General features: G+C 49.2%; 1 protein-coding gene across 1 annotated transcript in view; it reads left to right on the top strand.

Annotated features, from left to right (window-relative positions):
* The first annotated feature begins 7,413 nt into the window (after nucleotides 1–7,413).
* The window catches only part of LOC149440239 (C-type lectin domain family 10 member A-like), a 54,023-nt gene continuing 46,117 nt past the window's right edge, over nucleotides 7,414–15,319 (top strand). The window contains exon 1 of the mRNA XM_089658878.1: nucleotides 7,414–7,513. Coding sequence (XP_089515004.1) covers nucleotides 7,444–7,513 — 70 coding nt within the window. The 5' untranslated portion in view covers nucleotides 7,414–7,443. The remainder of the gene's footprint in view (nucleotides 7,514–15,319) is intronic.

The raw sequence follows: 15,319 nt of genomic DNA, 5'->3' as shown, positions 1-15,319 counted from the left end.
GGGAGCAGATGTGGTAAGGTGCTGGCTCTCACGAGGGGAAATGTTTGGGTGGTGGTGGGAAAGATGAGAAGTGTTAAGGTGCTGGCCCTAAGGAGGGGAAGTGTTGGGATGGTGGTGAGGAGGAGATGTGTTAAGGTGCTGAAGCTGAGGAGGGGAAGTGTTGGGATGTTGATGAGGAGGAGATGTGTTAAGGTGCTGACACTGAGGAGGGGAAATGTTGAGGTGGCGAGGAGGAGATGTGTTAAGGTGCTGAAGCTGAGGAGGGGAAGTGTTGGGATGGTGGTGGGGAAGATGAGAAGTGTTAAGGTGCTGCCATCTTTAGGATGGTCAGGGCTAATAAATAGCATTTTCCCCCTCCAGTTGGTGTGGATTTTTCATAGTGGGTAGGTTAGGGCAGAGATGGAACAAGGGGTTGGCAGGAGAGGCAGCTGCCTTGGGCACTGTCGTATCATGTGAAGTGGGGGAGCACCACAAGGAAGTTGGGTGGAGGGGATTTGTGTTAGGTGGGGCAATTTGGAGGGGCGGCAGAGAATAAGAATTGTTCTAGGAGGGGAAATTTAGGGAAGTGTGCTAGGAGTGGTGATTTAAGGGGATCTGTGTTGGGAGAGGGGATGGGGGGAGAATATGTGTGCTAGGAGGGGGAATTTTGGGGGGCTTGTGCTGGAAAAGGTAATATGGTGAGGGAGGGGATTTGTGGTAGGAGGAGTATTTTTTTTCAGGTGGGAATTGTGCTAGCAGAACAGGCCAGGCCTTTATGCTGCAAGGGGTAAGACTCAACACACACAGGACGTTTTGATAACGCCGGTACATTTTAGCAATTTTTAGCAATTTTGCATTAGTGTTTAGCAGCGTTTGCCCGAATTTTGTCGCGTTTGCGTTTTTTAGCAGTTTTTGATTAAAAAAAATCCAAAAACAGCGGTTTGTGGCTTTTTTCCACGTTTTGCGGCGTTTTTCGGTGTTACAGCTAAAAAAGTCCAATAAAAGTCCGCTAGTTCTGGGTTTTATTTCCAGCCAAAAAACGCTGATTCCAGTCTCTGTGTGTATGGACACCGAGGAGAACATGCTGGGGGGTTTACTGGCTGGAGGAAAAAACATCAAAAGCCAAAACCAGCCACTTCAAAAATGTCCCGTGAGCATGAGGACTAACGCTGGTAACGTTAGCTGTCTAAAGTCACATTAAAAATGTGAATTTTTCAGCTTTTTTCAGCAACTTTGTATTAGTGTTTAGCAGTGTTTTCCTGCGTTTTTCTGCGTCTGCATTTTTAAAAAAAAAACAAAACTTTTTTTTGGTCAAAAAACATCCAAAAACTCTGGTTTGCTGTGTTTTTCTACATTAGAGCATTTTTACAGCTTAAAAAATCCTCTAGAAGCCCGCTAGTTCTGGGTTTTTTTCCCAGCCAAAAAAATGTTGATTCCAACATAGGAGAACATGCTGGGGGGTTTACTGGATGGAGAAAAAAACATCAAAAGCCAAAAACAGCCGCTGTAATGACGTCCCGTGTGCATGAGGACTAACACTGGTAACGTTAGCTGTGTAAAGTCACGTTAAAATGTGAGTTTTTTCATGTTTCTTTTAGTGTTGTTAAAAAAAAAAAATTTTTTGGTCAAAAAAACGTCCAAAAACACTGGTTTGCGATGTTTTAGCGCATTTTGCTGCGTTTTTCAGCATTAATCCGTGTTTACAGCTAAAAAACACCTCTAGAAGCCCGCTAGTTCCGGGTTTTATTTCCAGCCAGAAAACGCTGATTCCAGTCTCTGTGTGTATGGACACCTAGGAGAACATGCTGGGGGGTTTACTGGCTGGAGAAAAAAATCATCAAAAGTCAAAAACAGCCTCTGTAAAAACGACCCGTGTGGATGAGGACTAAAACTGGCCAGGAGCAGGACAATTTTTTAGTGAACGTCACCAGGCCCAAATTTACTAAAGGCAAAGAGTTCAGGCACCGAGGGGTTGTACTGCAAGAGTTGAGAGCATTCAGAGGACTCAGCAGTACAGAATCAGCAGCAGGACACTTTATTCGGGGATAATAGGCCTAACTGGTGTATGCCTAATTTTTATTGTATATATTATATAATATATTTGTTCCTCAGCGGGAACACGGGGGGACGCAGTCCCGGCACTGAAAGTATGTTGTTGAAGGGGGTCAATTGTTGCTGAAAGGTATCTGCTGTTGAGGAAGGGATCTATTGTCTATTGTTGCTGGCTGCTGTAGAGTCTACTGATGCTGGCTGCTTGGAGATCTGTTGTACCTGCTGGGGGTCTATTGTTGCTGGGGTGGTATTTTGTTGCTAGAGGAATCTATTCTTACTGTGGGGGGGGGGTCTAATGCTGCTGGCTGCAGGGATCAATTTTTTTGCTTTTCTTGTTATCAGTACCACATTTCATACAAATTATTTATCACCACAAAATGGTATTTGGCTCTGTAACCTCTAAAAGGCGCGGTACCGGGAGGTGAGTAGAGGGTGGAACCAAGTGAAGGTGCCCGAAGGTGGGTAGGGGGTGGAACCAAGTGAAGGTGCTCGGAAGTGGGTAGGGGTGGAACCAAGTGAAGGTGCTCTGAGGTGGGTAGGGGGTGGACCAAGTGAAGATGCTCGGAGGTGGGCAGGGGGTGGAACCGAGTGAAGGTGCTCGGAGGTGGGTAGGTGGCGGAACTGAGGGACGGTGCTCGGAGATGGGTAGAGGGTGGAACCAAGTGAAGGTGCTCGGAGGTGGGTAGGGGGTGGAACCAAGTGAAGGTGCTCGGAAGTGGGTAGGGGTGGAACCAAGTGAAGGTGCTCTGAGGTGGGTAGGGGGTGGACCAAGTGAAGGTGCTCGGAGGTGGGTAGGGGGTGGAACCAAGTGAAGGTGCTCGGAGGTGGGTAGGGGGTGGAACTGAGGGATAGTGCTCGGAGGTGGGTAGAGGGTGGAACCAAGTGAAGGTGCTTGGAGGTGGGTAGGGGGTGGAACTGAGTGAAGGTGCTCGGAGCTGGGTAGGGGGTGGAACCAAGTGAAGGCGCTAGGAGGTGGGTAAGGGGTGGAACCAAGTGAAGGTGCTCGGAGGTGGGTAGGGGGTGGAACCAAGTGAAGGTGCTCGGAGGTGGGTAGGTGGCGGAACTGAGGGACGGTGCTCGGAGATGGGTAGAGGGTGGAACCAAGTGAAGGTGCTCGGAGGTGGGTAGGGGGTGGAACCAAGTGAAGGTGCTCGGAGGTGGGTAGGGGGTGGAACTGAGGGATAGTGCTCGGAGGTGGGTAGAGGGTGGAACCAAGTGAAGGTGCTTGGAGGTGGGTAGGGGGTGGAACTGAGTGAAGGTGCTCGGAGCTGGGTAGGGGGTGGAACCAAGTGAAGGTGCTCGGAGCTGGGTAGGGGGTGGAACCAAGTGAAGGTGCTGGGAGGTGGGTAAGGGGTGGAACCAAGTGAAGGTGCTCGGAGGTGGGTAGGGGGTGGAACCAAGTGAAGGTGCTCGGAGGTGGGTAGGGGGTGGAACTGAGGGATGGTGCTCAGAGGTGGGTAGAGGGTGGAACCAAGTGAAGGTGCTTAGAGGTGGGTAGGGGGTGGAACTGAAGGATGGTGCTCAGAGGTGGGTACGGGCTGAAACCAAGTGAAGGTGCTCAGAGGTGGGTACAGGCTGGAACCAAATGAAGGTGCTTGGATGTGGGTAGAGGGTGGAACCAAGTGAAGGTGCTGGGAGGTGGGTAGAGGGTGAAACCAAGTGAAGGTGCTCAGAGGTGGGTAGGGGGTGGAACCAAGTGAAGGTGCTCGGAGGTGGGTAGGGGATGGAACCAAGTGAAGGTGCTCGGAGGTGGGTAAGGGGTGAAACTGAGGGACGGTGCTTGGAGATGGGTAGGGGGTGGAACCAAGTGAAGGTGCTCGGAGGTGGGTAGGGGGTGGAACCAAGTGAAGGTGGTCGGAGGTGGGTAGGGGGTGGAACCAAGTGATGGTGCTCAGAGGTGAGTAGGGGGTGGAACCAAGTGAAGGTGCTCGGAGGTGGGTAGGGGGTGGAACTGAGGGATGGTGCTTGGAAGTGGGTAGAGGGTGGAACCAAATGAAGGTGCTTAGAGGTGGGTAGGGGGTACAACTGAGGGACGGTGCTCAAAGGTGGGTAGAGGGTGGAACCAAGTGAAGGTGCTTAGAGGTGGGTAGGGGGTGGAACTGAGGGACGGTGCTCAGAGGTGGGTACAGGCTGGAACCAAGTGAATGTGCTCAGAGGTGGGTACAGGCTGGAACCAAGTGAAGGTGCTTGGAGGTGGGTAAAGGGTGGAACTGAGGGACGGTGCTCGGAGATGGGTAGAGGGTGGAACCAAGTGAAGGTGCTCAGAGGTGGGTAGGGGGTGGAACTGAGGGACGGTGCTCGGAGATGGGAAGAGGGTGGAACCAAGTGAAGGTGCTCAGAGGTGGGTAGGGGGTGGAACCAAGTGAAGGTGGTCGGAGGTGGGTAGGGGGTGGAACCAAGTGAAGGTGCTCGAAGGTGGGTAGGGGTGGAACTGAGGGATGGTGCTCGGAGGTGGGTAGAGGGTGGAACCAAGTGATGGTGCTTGGAGTTGGGTAGAGGGTGGAACTGAGGTACGGTGCTCGGAGGTGGGTACAGGCTGGAACCAAGTGAAGGTGCTTGGAAGTGGGTAGAGGGTGGAACCAAGTGAAGGTGCTGGGAGGTGGGTAGAGGGTGGAACCAAGTGAAGGTGCTTAGAGGTGGGTAGGGGGTGGAACTGAGGGATGGTGCTCGGAGGTGGGTACAGGCTGGAACCAAGTGAAGCTGCTCAGAGGTGGGTACAGGCTGGAACCAAGTGAAGGTGCTCGGAGGTGGGTAGGGGGTGGAACCAAGTGAAGGTGGTCGGAGGTGGGTAGGGGGTGGAACCAAGTGATGGTGCTCAGAGCTGGTAGGGGGTGGAACCAAGTGAAGGTGCTTGGAGGTGGGTAGAGGGTGGAACTGAGGGACGGTGCTTGGAGATGGGTAGAGGGTGGAACCAAGTGAAGGTGATCAGAGGTGGGTAGGGGGTGGAACTGAGGGATGGTGCTCGGAGATGGGTAGAGGGTGGAACCAAGTGAAGGTGCTCAGAGGTGGGTAGGGGGTGGAACTGAGGGATGGAGCTCGGAGGTGGATAGAGGGTGGAACCAAGTGAAGGTGCTTGGAGGTGGGTAGGGGGTGGAACTGAGGGACGGTGCTCGGAGATGGGTAGAGGGTGGAACCAAGTGAAGGTGCTCAGAGGTGGGTAGGGGGTGGAAGCAAGTGAAGGTGGTCGGAGGTGGGTAGGAAATGGAACCAAGTGATGGTGCTCGGAGGTGGGTAGAGGGTGGAACCAAGTGAAGGTGCTCTGAGGTGGGTACAGGCTGGAACCAAGTGAAGGTGCTTGGAAGTTGGTAGAGGGTGGAACCAAGTGAAGGTGCTGGGAGGTGGGTAGAGGGTGGAACCAAGTGAAGGTGCTTAGAGGTGGGTAGGGGGTGGAACTGAGGGACGGTGCTCGGAGGTGGGTACAGGCTGGAACCAAGTGAAGGTGCTCAGAGGTGGATACAGACTGGAACCAAGTGAAGGTGCTCGGAGGTGGGTAGGGGGTGGAACCAAGTGAAGGTGGTCAGAGGTGGGTAGGGGGTGGAACCAAGTGATGGTGCTCAGAGGTGGGTAGGGGGTGGAACCAAGTGAAGGTGCTCGGAGGTTGGTAGAGGGTGGAACTGAGGGACGGTGCTTGGAGATGGGTAGAGGGTGAAACCAAGTGAAGGTGCTCAGAGGTGGGTAGGGGGTGGAAGCAAGTGAAGGTGGTCGGAGGTGGGTAGGGGGTGGAACCAAGTGATGGTGCTCGGAGGTGGGTAGGGGGTGGAACCAAGTGAAGGTGCTCTGAGGTGGGTAAGGGGTGGAACCAAGTAAAGGTGCTCGGAGGTGGGTAGGGCGTGGAACTGAGGGATGGAGCTCGGAGGTGGGTAGAGGGTGGAACCAAGTGAAGGTGCTTGGAGGTGGGTAGGGGGTGGAACTGAGGGACGGTGCTCGGAGGTGGGTAGAGGGTGGAACCAAGTGAAGGTGCTCAGAGGTGGGTACAGGCTGGAACCAAGTGAAGGTGCTTGGAGGTGTGTAGAGGGCGGAACCAAGTGAAGGTACTGCGAGATGGCTAGGGGGTGGAACCAAGTGAAGGTGGTCGGAGGTGGGTAAGGGGTGGGACCAAGTGAAGCTGTTCAGAGGTGAGTAAGGGGTGGAACCAAGTGAAGGTGCTCGGAGGTGAGTAGAGGGTGGAACCAAGTGAAGCTGCTCAGAGGTGGGTAGGGGGTGGAATCAAGTGAAGGTGCTTGGAGGTGGGTAGAGGGTAGAACCAAGTGAAGGTGCTCGGAGGTGGTTAGAGGGTGGAATCAAGTGAAGGTGCTCGGAGGTGGGTAGAGGGTGGAACCAAGTGAAGGTGCTTGGAGGTTGGCAGGGGGTGGAATCAAGTGAAGGTGCTTGGAGGTGGGTAGGGGGTAGAACCAAGTGAAGGTGCTCGGAGGTGGTTAGAGGGTGGAACCAAGTGAAGGTGCTCGGAGGTGGGTAGGGGGTAGAACCAAGTGAAGGTGCTCAGAGTTGATTAGAGGGTGGAACCAAGTGAAGGTGCTCGGAGATGGGTAGAGGGTGGAACCAAGTGAAGGTACTCGGAGGTGGGTAGAGGGTGGAACCAAGTGAAGGTACTCGGAGGTGGGTAAGGAGGCAAAGTCAAGGGACTCTTGTGGGCGGAGTTCCTGCACCTATTTTTTAAGGAAAAAAAAGCCTGGTAATAGGAGATGCACTGAAAATCAGTAACATTATGTGAACAAAATGATAAAAATGTAGTTTGGGTACAGTGTTGCATGACCGCGCAATTGTCACTCAAAGTATGAGAGTGCTAAAAGCTGAAAATTGGCCTGGGGACAGGAAGGGGTGAAAGTGCCGGTACTGAAGTGGTTAGAAGTCCAACTGGGTCAAAAGCTCCCCTATTGGTCCTTCTAAGGCAGCTGACCAGGAAGTGCGTTGTTGATGGTTGCCATTGCGGTGTTTGTTTGAGTTTGCGCATTCCTTCGCAGTGTCCGTGAATGAGCTGAGCTCAGCTCCACCAGGACCTGAAGCTCCTCCCTACCGGCCTCCGATCACTGCAACAAAACGAGTGCCTCATAGTCAGCTTCCTTCAGGGCTCATTCACACTATTTATGTTTCCATGAATTTTTTTTAGATTGTTAGAACGTTTTGTTACATTTCTACAAAGTAGATTTTCTTTAGTAAAGGACACACTCATGTTATTAGTTCAGGAAGACGTCCACATGGTTCAGCTTAATGATCTTAAAAAAAAGATTTTAGCTAAAAAAAAACGGTTGTTGTTCCTTCTCTCGCACACGCGGTGGGTTGTGGGTGGTGACCGCTGGTCTTCTATCAGCAGAGCGTGATTCCCTTCTTCTGATTATAACAGATCTGAGTTCCTTCCTCTTCCTCTACAGTAAATCATCCGCAGTTCTCATCGTTCTCATAAATGGGACCAACATGACCGACTCCGTCACCTACGCTGACCTCAGATTCGGTGACATCAGGTCGAAGGAGACCAAATATGGCGGTAATATTATATCTCATATTTATCCAGTATTTGTTATTATACCGGCTGAGCTGATCCTGTATTCCTGCCCTTGTGGTGACAGTTTGGTGAAGACCCTTTTCTGTTTTCCCATGACTGTGCCCATGTGTATAGGCTAGGTCCATAAAGACATGGATGACCAGTACAGTGTGGAGGAACTCGAGTGTTCTGCACAGAGCCCTGACCACAACCTACTGAACTCCTTGGGGATGAATTGGAATGCCAATGGTGAGCCAGATCTTCTCATCCAACATCAGTACCTGACCTCACAAATTGGCACCAATTCCCACAGACACCCTCCAGAATCTGGGGGGAAGTCAGATCTTCTCATCCAACATCAGTACCTGACCTCACAAATTGGCACCAATTCCCACAGACACCCTCCAGAATCTGGGGGAAAGTCAGATCTTCTCATCCAACATCAGTACCTGACCTCACAAATTGGCGCCAATTCCCACAGACACCCTCCAGAATCTGGGGGTAAGTCAGATCTTCTCATCCAACATCAGTACCTGACCTCACAAATTGGCACCAATTCCCACAGACACCCTCCAGAATCTGGGGGAAATTCAGATCTTCTCATCCAACATGAGTACCTGACCTCACAAATTGGCACCAATTCCCACAGACACCCTCCAGAATCTAGGGGAAAGTCACATATTCTCATCCAACATCAGTACCTGACCTCACAAATTGGCACCAATTCCCACAGACACCCTCCAGAATCTGGGGGAAAGTCACATCTCATCCAACATCAGTACCTGACCTCACAAATTGGCACCAATTCCCACAGACACCCTCCAGAATCTGAGGGTAAGTCAGATCTTCTCATCCAACATCAGTACCTGACCTCACAAATTGGCACCAATTCCCACAGACACCCTCCAGAATCTGGGGGAAAGTCAGATCTCATCCAATATCAGTACCTGACCTCACAAATTGGCACCAATTCCCACAGACACCCTCCAGAATCTGGGGGTAAGTCAGATCTTCTCATCCAACATCAGTACCTGACCTCACAAATTGGCACCAATTCCCACAGACACCCTCCAGAATCTGGGGGGAAGTCAGATCTTCTCATCCAACATCAGTACCTGACCTCACAAATTGGCACCAATTCCCACAGACACCCTCCAGAATCTGGGGGGAAGTCAGATCTTCTCATCCAACATCAGTACCTGACCTCACAAATTGGCACCAATTCCCACAGACACCCTCCAGAATCTGGGGGAAATTCAGATCTTCTCATCCAACATGAGTACCTGACCTCACAAATTGGCACCAATTCCCACAGACACCCTCCAGAATCTGAGGGTAAGTCAGATCTTCTCATCCAACATCAGTACCTGACCTCACAAATTGGCACCAATTCCCACAGACACCCTCCAGAATCTGGGGGAAAGTCACATCTCATCCAATATCAGTACCTGACCTCACAAATTGGCACCAATTCCCACAGACACCCTCCAGAATCTGGGGGAAAGTCAAATCTTCTCATCCAACATCAGTACCTGACCTCACAAATTGGCACCAATTCCCACAGACACCCTCTAGAATCTGGGGGAAAGTCTTCCCAGAAGAGTGGAGGATGCTATAGCCACAAATGGAGCAACTTCATATTAATGGCCATGGGAAGATGGGAGATAACCCCATAAAGACATGGATGACCAGTTTGGTGTTGAGGATCTAGAGTGTCCCATGCAAAGTTCTGTCCTCAACCCTACTGGTCACCTTTGGGATGCATTAGAACGTCATTGATAAGTCAGATCTTATCATTCAACATCAGTACCTGACCTCACAAATGGGCACAAATTCCCAAAGACACCCTCCAGAAACTGGGGGAAGTCTTCCCAGAAGAGTGGAGGATGGTATAGCCAAAAAGGGGGCAACTTCATATTAATGGCCATGGGAAGATGGGAAGTAACTCCATAAAGACATGGATGACCAGTTTGGTGTTGAGGAACTAGAGTGTCCCATACAGAGCTCTGATCTCAAGCCTACTGGTCACCTTTGGGATGAATTAGAACATCAATGATAAGTCAGGTCTTCTCCTCCAACATCAGTACCTGACTTCACAAATGGGGACAAATTCCCACCACAGACACCCTACAAGAACTTGTGGAATGTGTTCCTAGAAGAGTGGAGGATCGTATAGTCATAATGGGGGCACCTTCATAATAACGGTCATGGGTGGGGAGAAGCAAACCCTTATTAAATGTGATAGGTGAAGGCAACTCCATATAAATGGCCACGGAGGGGGCAACTCCATACTAATAGACATGGGGAAGGGGGACTCCATAATGATGTCAGAAAGTTGCATAGTTAGAAAAAAACAGTCCATCCAGGTCAATAATGGCCCTGGGGGGCAACTCCATATTAATGGCCATGGGAGGCAACTCCATATTAATGGCCGGGGGGGGGGAACTCCATATTAATGGCCATGGGGGGGGGGACTCCATATTAATGGCCATAGTTAGGCAACTCCATTATAATGACCATGGGGGGGCAACTCCATATTAATGGCCATGGGGGGGCAACTCCATATTAATGGCCATGGGGGGCAACTCCATATTAATGACCATGGGGGGGCAACTCCATATTAATGGCCATGGGGGGTAACTCCATATTAATGACCATGGGGGGCAACTCCATATTAATGACCATGGGAGGTAACTCCATATTAATGACCATGGGGGGTAACTCCATATTAATGGCCATGGGGGGCAACTCCATATTAATGGCCATGGGGGGGGCAACTCCATATTAATGACCATGGGGGGCAACTCCATATTAATGACGATGGGAGGTAACTCCATACTAATGACCATGGGGGGACAACTCCATATTAATGGCCATGGGGGGTCACTTCATATAAATGACCATGGGGGGACAACTCCATATTAACTGAATGTATTCTATTGGAAATTTGAATTTCGGAAGAGGGTTATATTCTTTCTATTTTATTCTATTGTTTTTTTCTATTCTATTCTAATCTATTAATTTTTTTCTCTTCTATTTTATTCAAATGTATTCTATTCAAAATTCTAAGTTTTGGAAGACAGTTATGTCTATTCTATTCTACTGTTCTTGGTATTCTGTTCTATTCTATTCTTTTATTTTCTATTCTGTTCTTTTTTTATTTTATTCTAATCTATTCTATTTGAATTTATTCTATTCAAAATTCAGGTTTTGGAAGATGGTAATATCTATTCTATTCTCCTGTTCTTGGTATTCTGTTATATTCTATTCTTTTATATTCTATTCTGTTTTTTATTTTATTTTATTCTAATCTATTCTATTTGGATTTATTCTATGCAAAATTTGAATTTCGGAAGATGGTTATATTCTTTCTACTTTATTCTATTGTTTTTTTTATTCTATTCTAATTTATTTTATGTTTTACTATTCTATTTTAATATTTTCTATTAAAATTTATTCTATTCAAAATTTAATTTATTTGATTTTTTCTCTATTCTATTTTATTCAAATGTATTCTATTCAAAATTCAGTTTTGGAAAACAGTTATGTCTATTCTATTCTACTGTTCTTGGTATTCTGTTCTTTTCTATTCTTTTATTTTCATTTCTTTTCTATTCTATTCTAACCTATTCTATTTGAATTTTAATTTATACTATTCTAAATTTTAATTTCGGAAGACGGTTATATTCTAGTCTATTGTTTTAGCTGTGATATTCTATTTTATTCCTTTATATTCTGTTCTGTTTTATTCTGTCCTTGTTTTCAAATTTGAGTTTGTTTTCTAATTCAATTTCAATTCGAATTTTGGACGTAATTTTGTTTCGGATTTGTTTAAATGAGTTAATATTGTAATTTGGAGATTTGGATACATCCGGATGAGGTAAAATTTGTCCAAAGTTTGATTCGGAAGGAAATGAACCGCAGAAGTCCCGCTAGCATAGGTAGGTGGGAGGGTCAGGAGTGCAGAGACTGATGGCCATATGTACAGGGGCGGACTGACCATTTGGAAACTCGGGCTCCGCCCGAGGGCCCGGGGTCAGTAGGGGACCACATGAGCTGCCCCTGGTACCTTTTTCATAGGCTTTTTTTTGTTTGGGAAAGGACACAGGGGCCCCATGATCCCCTATTGCCCGGGGGCCCCATGAGTTGTCAGTCCACCTCTGTATATGTATATCTTATTCTTCAAGTGTAGCTCCATGTCATGTGTATTAAGCATCGGCAAATCATTTTGAAGAACGATCGTTTATTAAAAAGGGGAAGTCCTTGAATAGAAGAGAGGTGAACAAAGCGACCATTTCCCCGTAAAAAGATCACTCAGACATGAAGAATTACCACATGCCGCCCAGCCACTGTAGAAATACGGCGCAGGGCGGCAGGGGCAGGCAAAAGCACGTTTTAACACGTGTGTTTTGTAAACAGGTAGGGGGTGCGCGCAAGGCGTGCAGCCGCCCTACCTGTCCCGCCGATCACAGCCGCGGATGTCAGTCGCCGGGTCACAGCCGAACATTACCGGCTATGTCCCGGTGATCGGCGGCAATAGCTGACAGAGTGCACAGCTGCAGTAGCTGTGCTGTCTGTCACTTCCCTGTCAGCTCCAGGACACGCTGATCGGGACAGAAGAGTTTCTCTCTCCGGATCAGCGGTGTTCCCTGCAGTACACGCCTTGCCCCGCCCCCCAGTAAAACACTCCCCTCACACCCTTCCCTGAAAAATAAAGTTAACCCCTTCCTCCCCAGTGCCATTAGTACAGCATCAGTGGGTTTTTTTTGCACTGATCACTGTATTGGTGTCACTGAGGATGTCAGTGACCCCAAGTTAGTACCCCCCAATGTCAGAATGTCCGCCGCAGTCCCGCCATAAGTCACTGATCGCTGCTATAAGTCGCTGATCGCCTCCATAAGTCACTGATCGCCTCCATAAGTCACTGTTTGCCGCCATAAGTCACTGATCACCGCCATAAGTCACTGATCACCACCATAAGTCACTGATCACCACCATAAGTCACTGATCACCACCATAAGTCACTGATCACCACCATAAGTCACTGATCGCCGCCATAAGTCACTGATCGCCGCCATAAGTCACTGATCGCCGCCATAAGTCACTGATCACCGCCATAAGTCGCTGATCACCGCCATAAGTCGCTGATCGCCACCATAAGTCACTGGTTGCCGCCATAAGTCACTGATCACCACCATAAGTCACTGATCGCCACCATAAGTCACTGATCACCACCATAAGTCACTGATCGCCACCATAAGTCACTGAACGCTGCCATAAGTCGCTGATCGCCGCCATAAGTTGCTGATCGCCGCCATAAGTCACTGATCACCGCCATAAGTCGCTGATCACCACCATAAGTCATTGATCGCTGCCATAAGTCTCTGATCACCACCATAAGTCACTGATCACCTCCATAAGTCACTGATCACCACAAGTCACTGATCGCCTCCATAAGTCACTGAACGCCGCCAAAAGTCACTGATCACCACCATAAGTCACTGATCACTGCCCCAAATCACTGATTGCCTCCATAAGTCACTGAACGCTGCCATAAGTCGCTGATCACCACCATAAGTCGCTGATCACCACCATAAGTCACTGATTGCCGCCATAAGTCACTGAACGCCGCCATAAGTCACTGATCACCACCATAAGTCACTGATCGCCACCATAAGTCACTGATCGCCACCATAAGTCACTGATCGCCACCATAAATCACTGATCACCACCATAAGTCACTGATCACCGCCATAAGTCCCTGATCACCGCCATAAGTCACTGATCGCCGCCATAAGTCACTGATCACCACCATAAGTCACTGATCACCGCCATAAGTCACCGATCACCGCCATAAGTCACTGATTGCTGCCATAAGTCACTGATCACCACCATAAGTCACTGATCGCCACCATAAGTCACTGATCACCACCATAAGTCACTGAACGCCGCCAAAAGTCACTGATCACCACCATAAGTCACTGAACGCCGCCAAAAGTCACTGATCACCACCATAAGTCACTGATTGCCACCATAAGTCACTGATCACCACCATAAGTCACTGATCACCACCATAAGTCACTGATCGCCACCATAAGTCCCTGGTCGCCGCCATAAGTCACTGATCACCACCATAAGTCACTGATCACCGCCATAAGTCGCTGATCACCACCATAAGTCACTGATCACTGCCATAAGTCTTTGATCACCACCATAAGTCACTGATCACCTCCATAAGTCACTGATCACCACAAGTCACTGATCGCCTCCATAAGTCACTGAACGCCGCCAAAAGTCACTGATCATCACCATAAGTCACTGATCACTGCCTTAAATCACTGATCGCCTCCATAAGTCACTGAACGCCGCCATAAGTCCCTGATCACCGCCATAAGTCACTGATCACCACCATAAGTCACTGAACGCCGCCATAAGTCACTGATCACCACCATAAGTCACTGATCGTCCCTATAAGTCACTGATCGCCACCATAAGTCACTGATCACCACCATAAGTCACTGATCGCCACCATAAGTCACTGATCACCACCATAAGTCACTGATCGCCACCATAAGTCACTGAACGCCGCCAAAAGTCACTGATCACCACCATAAGTCACTGATCGCCACCATAAGTCACTGATCACCGCCATAAGTCACTGATCACCGCCAAAAGTCACTGATCACCACCATAAGTCACTGATCGCCACCATAAGTCACTGATCACCGCCATAAGTCCCTGATCACCACCATAAGTCACTGATCGCCACCATAAGTCACTGATCACCACCATAAGTCACTGATCGCCGCCATAAGTCCCTGATCACCGCCATAAGTCACTGATCGCCGCCATAAGTCACTGATCACCACCATAAGTCACTGATCGCCACCATAAGTCCCTGGTCGCCGCCATAAGTCACTGATCACCACCATAAGTCACTGATCACCACCATAAGTCCCTGATCACCGCCATAAGTCACTGATCACCGCCATAAGTCACTGATCGCCGCCATAAGTCACTGATCACCACCATAAGTCACTGATCGCCACCATAAGTCACTGATCACCACCATAAGTCACTGAACACCGCCAAAAGTCACTGATCACCACCATAAGTCACTGATCGCCACCATAAGTCACTGATCACCACCATAAGTCACTGATCGCCACCATAAGTCACTGATCGCCACCATAAGTCACTGATCACCGCCATAAGTCACTGATCGCCACCATAAGTCACTGATCACCACCATAAGTCACTGATCGCCGCCATAAGTCCCTGATCACCGCCATAAGTCACTGATCGCCGCCATAAGTCACAGATCACCACCATAAGTCACTGATCGCCACCATAAGTCCCTGGTCGCCGCCATAAGTCACTGATCACCACCATAAGTCACTGATCACCACCATAAGTCCCTGATCACCGCCATAAGTCACTGATCACCACCATAAGTCACTGATCGCCACCATAAGTCACTGATCACCACCATAAGTCACTGAACGCCGCCAAAAGTCACTGATCACCACCATAAGTCACTGATCGCCACCATAAGTCACTGATCACCACCATAAGTCACTGATCGCCACCATAAGTCCCTGGTCGCCGCCATAAGTCACTGATCACCACCATAAGTCACTGATCACCACCATAAGTCCCTGATCACCGCCATAAGTCACTGATCACCGCCATAAGTCGCTGATCACCACCATAAGTCACTGATCGCTGCCATAAGTCTCTGATCACCACCATAAGTCACTGATCACCACCATAAGTCGCTGATCACCACCATAAGTCGCTGATCACCGC

This window comes from Staurois parvus, unplaced genomic scaffold (assembly GCF_062004578.1).
Source record: "Staurois parvus isolate SC_StPar_1 unplaced genomic scaffold, SC_StPar_1.0 ptg001108l, whole genome shotgun sequence".
NCBI lineage: Eukaryota > Metazoa > Chordata > Amphibia > Anura > Ranidae > Staurois > Staurois parvus.
This window is presented reverse-complemented; position numbering and strand designations above follow the sequence as displayed.